The sequence below is a fragment of a genome, unplaced genomic scaffold (assembly GCF_019419815.1).
Source record: "Pyrus x bretschneideri cultivar Hongxiangsu unplaced genomic scaffold, Pyrus_bretschneideri_v1 Contig8, whole genome shotgun sequence".
Taxonomy (NCBI): Eukaryota; Viridiplantae; Streptophyta; class Magnoliopsida; order Rosales; family Rosaceae; genus Pyrus; species Pyrus x bretschneideri.
Genome location: NW_025999820.1, coordinates 3,516,215 through 3,523,465, shown reverse-complemented (window position 1 = coordinate 3,523,465; position 7,251 = coordinate 3,516,215). Strand labels below are relative to the sequence as shown.

The following is a 7,251-nucleotide window of genomic DNA, read 5'->3' as shown; positions in this document are numbered from 1 at the left end:
ACTCCAAAGCTTGTGAAACACCATGTTTGCCTTATAACAGATTACTCAAGGATGATGGTGAACCTTATTCTAATCCTACCTTATATAGGAGTGTGGTAGGTGCCCTACAATATCTCACGTTTACCAGGCCTGACATAGCTTTCTCTGTGCATCAAGTCTGTCAGTTTATGCAGAATCCCATGGTCTCTCATTTCACTGCAATCAAAAGGATTTTGCGGTATTTGAAAGGCACTATGACTCTTGGCATTACCTACTCTAAAGGGGATTTGGCAATACATGCTTTTAGTGATGCCGATTGGGCTGGAGATCCCAATGATCGGCGATCTACAACAGGGTCTGTTGTGTTCTTAGGAAATAACCCTATCTCATGGTCCTCTAAAAAGCAGCAGACCATATCCAGATCTTCCACTGAAGCAGAGTATCGTGCCTTATCTTCTACTATAGCAGAACTTGATTGGATCCAACAAATCCTTACATTTCTTCATTTTCCGATATTTGCAACTTCTATGTTGTTTTATGACAACCTTTCTGCTATAGCACTGTCTTTCAATCCAGTCCAACATCAACGGACCAAACATATTGAAATTGATGTACATTTTGTTCATAAGCGAGTTGCCAACAACAAGCTTTTGGTGCAGTTTGTGTCCTCAAATGAGCAGTTTGCTGATATCTTAACCAAAGGCCTTAGCTCCCTATTGTTTCATATTCATTGTAACAATCTCATGTTAGGATCATCCAAACATGAGATTGAGGGAGGATGATAGACATATGAGATACTGCCACTTGTATTCATATTAGAGAGTTTGTTAGGATTTGTGAGAAGTGTATAAATACTGTTGTATAAGATTACTTAGCTAAGAAGAAAATCAATATACTGAAAGTTTATGTTTTCTACTTCTCTCTCTCTAGAATCTCTAGACTATCTTCTTTCTCTCACTACATTTTCTGTAGGTTAACATTTCGGGAGTAGTTTCTGATAACATTCGTAGTACTTCTTGCCCTTGCCCTTACCTTGTTTTATATGCATTACATATTTTTTGGATTAATTGGTTACGTTTCTCTCAAATGTTTATTCATATTGGACTGCAATAACCAATCAAAACTAATTTTATGTGGATATCAGGCCACCACTTCGTGAAGGTCTAAATCCTTCAGTTGAGTCATAGAGAGGGTGGGGGCAAATTTGGTAGAACATTTGACTAGAAATTTAGTATTTCTCCTCACTCGTAAATAATGAGTTTGATATCTACTTATTATCCCGCATCTTAGTTGTAAATATATCGTTGTATCCAAAAAGTTAGTGCCTTACTAATCGACAACAACTTATTTTTCTTGGTAACTGCTTGATTCGAACTCGTGTTTCAGGAAGCTTGTACGTTAGGTACACCACCATGTGGTGTTCCTTGCACGTCTTTATTTCATTGACACAGAACACCACATAAAAACTTACATGTGTTTATAAACTTACACGTCTTTATTTCATTGGCACAGAACACCACTGTAGCAGTGTACCAATACCATACAAGTCCTCCAATTCTCCAACGCTTGGCGTACCATACATTTTTCATAATGGGATCATAGCGACACGTCTAACACAACTAATCATCCCATAGTACTTGTACAAGAAAGCTTTCAACTCACGAGCAGATTTGAATTTGAGGCTACCTTTCAACTTTTAGCACAATACCAACTAGCAGGGTAACAAAATTTTTGGGAAATAATTTTCGCACGTCCTTTTTTTCCCTCTACCACAATCCTGACTTGTGGAAACACGGTATTCTTGGGACCTGGTATTTGTTGTATCTAAATTTGTCATTCCTTTCTTCCAAGCTAAAATCTACGTATTCTTGAATTTTAGATGACACACCAAACTTACTACAATTGCCAATCAATCTTTCATTTTGTTTCATATTTTCGTACATGTTACACTTTCAAAGAACCTGGAAAGAAAGGATCAAAGGAAAATCTTCAGTCACACTCGCAATAGAACTTGAACTAACGACGAAACCAAGTGTTATTCGAAAACTTTTATGTGATTAGCAATCTGTTTCCGCAAGCAAGCATTCTTCCTCAAAGCTAATATTAACACAATCTAACCAAAAGAGGGGTTCATCGGTGATGCTTGAGACGGAAACATTCTACAAACTCGTATTCGTTTCTTCTGCGTGCAAGTGGACTATATGCTCTTCATTTACAGTAACACAACCACCATGGCAAGCCAGTGAAAGAATATCCAAGGTCTTCATACATAAGACACACAGATGACGTAAGAGAGACCCTATTTCATTTCGACCCGCTCCACCCCTGAGGAAGTTTCCATTTTCTATGCCAATATATTGACACTCTTGACCATAGCGGGAACCCAAAATTGTAATTGAGGGGCCGGTCAGCTGGCCCCCCTACTATCAAAGGCAACCATACATATCTTGAGTCTCTCAAGTCCACCGGGTTCCATCTATCTGCCATGAAGATAAATGAACCAGGAAATCCAGGCACAGGAAGCACAAATGTGCTCTGTGCAAAAAATGTAGCAAGTCGAGACACTTTGTTCCCTCCAGCACAGGGGTTTCCCATGGTCTCCCATGGCCCCATGATTGATTCTGTTGCATGCACCAGTGCCTCATTAGGAGCCCATCCGGTGCAGCCTGAAGTAATCATGTAATAAGTTCCTTCATGCTTGAATAGAGCCGGGGCTTCCCGATGTTGTCCCACAAGAATTCTTCTCACGGTATTTGTCACGTCAAGGTAATCTTCAGTCAGTGGTCCAATATGAAGTTCACTATTGTCCTCGGAGGAGTATATTAGATAAGCAACACCATCATCATCATCTTTGAAGATTGTCATGTCCCTACTATCAAATCCATGGGGTTGTTGGCTGTAGAGATAATCAAAAGGACCGGTTGGGTAATCACTAATGGCAACGCCAACAGAAGCTTTAGTATAGTTAGCATCATCAATGTGCATCCACATAACGTACTTCCCTGTATGCTCATTGTAAATCACTTTCGGCCTCTCAAGCACATTGGATTCGTGGAGATCATGTGTTTCATTTGCTTTTTCTGCTGTCAATACAACACCTTCATTTTTCCATTTCCATAAGTCGTTGGAAGAATAGCAACCCACTCCTATGATGTCAACCTAAATAATAGATAAGACAGAAATTCAGTGCTTGAATTAAAAATAAATAAATAAATAAAGAAAAAAAAAACAGAAGAATTAAAAGGACTCAAGTGCCGTGCAGCAATGGTGGAAAAAGTATGCATCCAATTTTAATGCTACATAATGAAGTCTGGAATAGCAACACATGGCTTATTGGAAAGCTAGTAACACTTGCTCATAAAAAAACACCATACCCCTCACTAAAATAAGTGAACAGTCTATTTCAAACATAAACTTTCAACACAACTATTTTCAACCCCCAAAGTCCATATCGAACAACTAAAACTCTTCTAGTTTTAAACAAATACAAGATATCATTTTGGGTGGTGCAATCCACACACCCACACCCGCTCTCAATTTGCAACCGTTGGATCAAATGAATTGAAGAATATCAATAGACAAAAATTAACAAGGGTGTGTGGGAGTAAAAAAGGGTGTGTGAGTAGCACTACCCTATCATTTGTAGTGGACGCAAAATTAATTAATACCCGAAAGTTCCATAATTTCCAACTTGAAGGCGATGGAGTTCAGATCCCACTTTTTGGTAAGATAGTTGTCATTGCACTTTAACTAACATGGTTGTTCTCACCTATGAAGGAGAAGATTGCATCTCTTCTGCAGATTCCAACATGAAAAAAGAAATGCAAATTATCCATGAGGATAATCATGGGTTGTCCTCAAATTCTCACGTACAGAAAAGGTCCATTCAAATGAGCCTTTATTCCACAAGTTAACATTATCTTGGGGATTCTTCATTTCTTCTTTGGTACTACAAATCAAAATCTTCACCAACTGGCTACTGAAACCTTCCTTTTTGCTTTGATTGATTACATAAAAGGTTCAAGAACTGAGAATAATATAGATAGAGTTCAATCGTAGAGCACAATCTTTCTTATCTCAGCCATAAGAGTCTAAAATTAAAACCCAGGTTCATAAATTATAGCATGGCGTTACAAAATATTCTCAAAAAGGTTTCAGCAGGCCTATTGATTTTTACATAAATGATTTACAGTTTGTTAATCCATATGCCTACATGAAGTTGCTTGCTACATCTTTAATATATCAATACATTTTGAATCATAAACCTTGAAACTGAACTTTAGTGATACTCAAACGCTTTCTCATTAGGATTAGCCAAGTTGCTGATTTTATAGTATTCACATGAAAGGCTCTAATCCATAGGAACGTGTTGCAAGGAACTGTTGAAGTGAGAGCACATTATCAGATGCAGCTAAGAGTTCGGTGGCTATCAGGGATGGCCCTAAGGGCCCATTATGAATTGAAGCGGCTCTTGCATCATCTTAGGTCTATTTTTTAATTCCTTTGTGGGATATGTTTTCTAATTGCTGTTGTGCAACTACTTCGTAGTATGTCTGTTTTTTCTTTAAGATCAACTGTCATGGTGTCACTGTACTTTGTAAATAGAAGTAACTCGTTCAATAATCAACTAGGGTAAATTTCTTTCTTACTCCATGTCATTATATTAGTAATAGAAACAGGGTCATGACTATAACAAGATGCCAATTATGCTGACAACCCTAAACGCAATTTTCAGGTAAATTTCTTTCTTACTCCATGTCATTATCTTTGTAATAGAAACAGTCATGGCTATAACAAGATGCCAATTATGCTGACAACCCTAAATGCAATTTTCAGTTCAAGAACCAACAAATATGGAATCACCATAGACTATTGTCTCCGGAACTTTGGTTCTTTGTTATTGTGCAATTATAAATGGTATTTTCGTTTTAACTTTCTACCATCCCACTGTACCTATTTAATTATTATAAAGTCTACTAAAGTAGGAAAGGTATGTACAAGGTAGGGGAATAAAGTCACATACAAAATACTATAGTAGTAGTAACCTGTATAGCAGCTATAATTCCATAATCTAGAGTTGATATCAACTAATATGAAGGCAACACTCTAAATTAGGTTCATTTGGGTCAGCATAGAAATATACTTGGTTTTCAAGGTTAAGTTATTCACAGAGATATCACATATGCAATTATGATCTATATATAGCATCAACTACATAACCCTGATGCTTCTATAGAAAGCAAACAGTTAGCGTGTGCAAAATAGCAATTTCATCCCTAAAAGCCACAAGGACTGATATTTTAAAGCAAAACCATAGTTGATCTTATGACTATTCAGAGGAAGGTAAGTCAATTACCCGAGCTGCTCCTTTTTTGTGAGCATGGTATGTGGGGCCATCTTTATACTCCCCGTACCAATAGTATGTCCTTGATTTTTCATCGAATAGAATACCACCTCCATGGGCTTGAATAGGATATCCATCAGTATCCAACCAAATCCTCCCAGGGTCATAGTAATAGCTATCATTTCCTGTGTCCTTCATTGGACCAATATCAAGCTTCTGGGGAAAGAATACGTGTCTAATTTGAGAATTCTCATCAAGAAATTCATCAATCAGAGTAGTTGGTCGCCTTGGTTTTCTTTTTTCAGCACGTGGGGATCGCTTTCGCGGCGGAGGAAGTTGGATGTTTTCCTCTTCCACCTGTTCAAGTTCCTGGAACAGTGGGTGATGACTCGCTCGAAATTGAATTGCTCCTCCTAACCTATCCTTTTGGCGAACAAGAGTGTACAGATGAAACATAAGAAGACATCCCACCAAGCTCCACACCACAGCAGACGTTGAACATCTGCTCCCTGCATTGCAACGGAAAGTGGTTGGTTTCCTGTATTTGTTCCTGATCGTCATTTTCTCATCCTTTTTATTCTCTCCAAGATAATGCTGCAATTAACAAAATGAAACCTATGGATATCAAATAAAACCCGAACAAATACAATCACAGGCTCACAACCACGCTAACCTATAATGCACGGAAGTAGTAAATCCGCTTGAACATTTATGAAAACAAACTTCAGCACAAATTGGGACTAAAACAGTCTCAAATGATTTAGAATTACACTTGTTTTCAAAGTGCTATACACTCATCAACTCTAGAAGAATCCGCCGTCAACGGCCGAATGTGCACAAGTCAATGTTACTCGCCCACAATCATTAACTAGTTTGTTATTCAGAAAGCACAGCAGTGCACTGTTAAATTTACTGCAATAAAATTTATTAAACACGAACAGAGCTAGTTGCAAATGAAACAACCAGGAATTGACAACAGAAACCAATGACTTAGACCCATTTTGGAAAACAGATTGAATCAACCAACACAACCAAAAACATGCATATCAGAGTCCAAAACCCACTTGAAAAATTCACCTAAAAACCACATTAACCACCACAGTTAAAGAATCCAGACATGGGTCTGCTAACACTGCAATAAAAATCAAAACTTTCACCACCCACAAGCAGAAAAAGTGACAAAAATCAAAGAAAGAACTCACCTGAAAACATCTGAGCATGAGTTTGTGCTGAAATTCCTGCATTTTGCTAATGATATTGTTGCTCGATTACTACTTGAACAAAGTGGGAAACCAAGAAAAATCCAGAGAGAGCTGAGAAAAACAAAATCCGGGCCCTTGTTTCCTGATGAAATTGGATCTGAAGGTTGATGACGTTGACTTGGGACCAAATGAGGTCTGTGCTGTTTGAGAAAGATATATCCGCAAGATTTTCAAAGGAAAACATATTTTCTTCCTGGATTCTGAATTAAATATTTTTACTACTTCAATTTACTTACTTGATGAGCAACCACTTATATTATTAACCAAAAACAAAATTCTTGCCTTTAAATTTTCACTGTAAACACGACAGGGTTCGTGAGTCCCAGTTTACGCGTGGAACTTCAATACCATTCAAGGTTGTGAAATTATTAAAATAAATAAATAAATAATGTGTTCACATATCTACTTAAAAGTGATTTTAAATTAGCCTTAATTTAAAAAAAATATATATACAAAAAAAAAAAAAAAAAAAAGAGATAACTGATGGTAAACCACGATTATCCATCTTTTTTTTAGGTCGGAAAGACTCACAGAAGCTTTTTAGCTCCCCTGGCTACAAGTCTGGCTTTCCTCACCAGTAACAAGTTTCAAACCCAAGACCTTCAAATTTTAATTTGAAAGAAGTTTCACAATCTATCATTTATCACTGGTGGTTATTACCTAACA

General features: G+C 37.4%; 1 protein-coding gene across 2 annotated transcripts; it reads right to left on the bottom strand.

Annotated features, from left to right (window-relative positions):
• Positions 1–1,872: 1,872 nt before the first annotated feature.
• Positions 1,873–7,023, bottom strand: LOC103952650. 2 transcript variants are annotated; one of them, XM_048575639.1, is made up of 3 exons: positions 6,526–7,023; positions 5,336–5,938; positions 1,873–3,138 (listed from the first exon to the last, which is right to left on the bottom strand). In XM_048575639.1, the coding sequence occupies exons 2-3, from the start codon at positions 5,882–5,884 to the stop codon at positions 2,284–2,286; spliced, it is 1,404 nt and encodes a 467-aa protein (XP_048431596.1). In that variant the 5' UTR covers positions 5,885–5,938; positions 6,526–7,023; the 3' UTR covers positions 1,873–2,283. The 2 variants fall into 2 exon arrangements, with proteins under 2 accessions (XP_048431596.1, XP_048431595.1); XM_048575638.1 differs by having other exon boundaries at positions 5,336–5,917.
• Between the last annotated feature and the right edge of the window lie 228 nt (positions 7,024–7,251).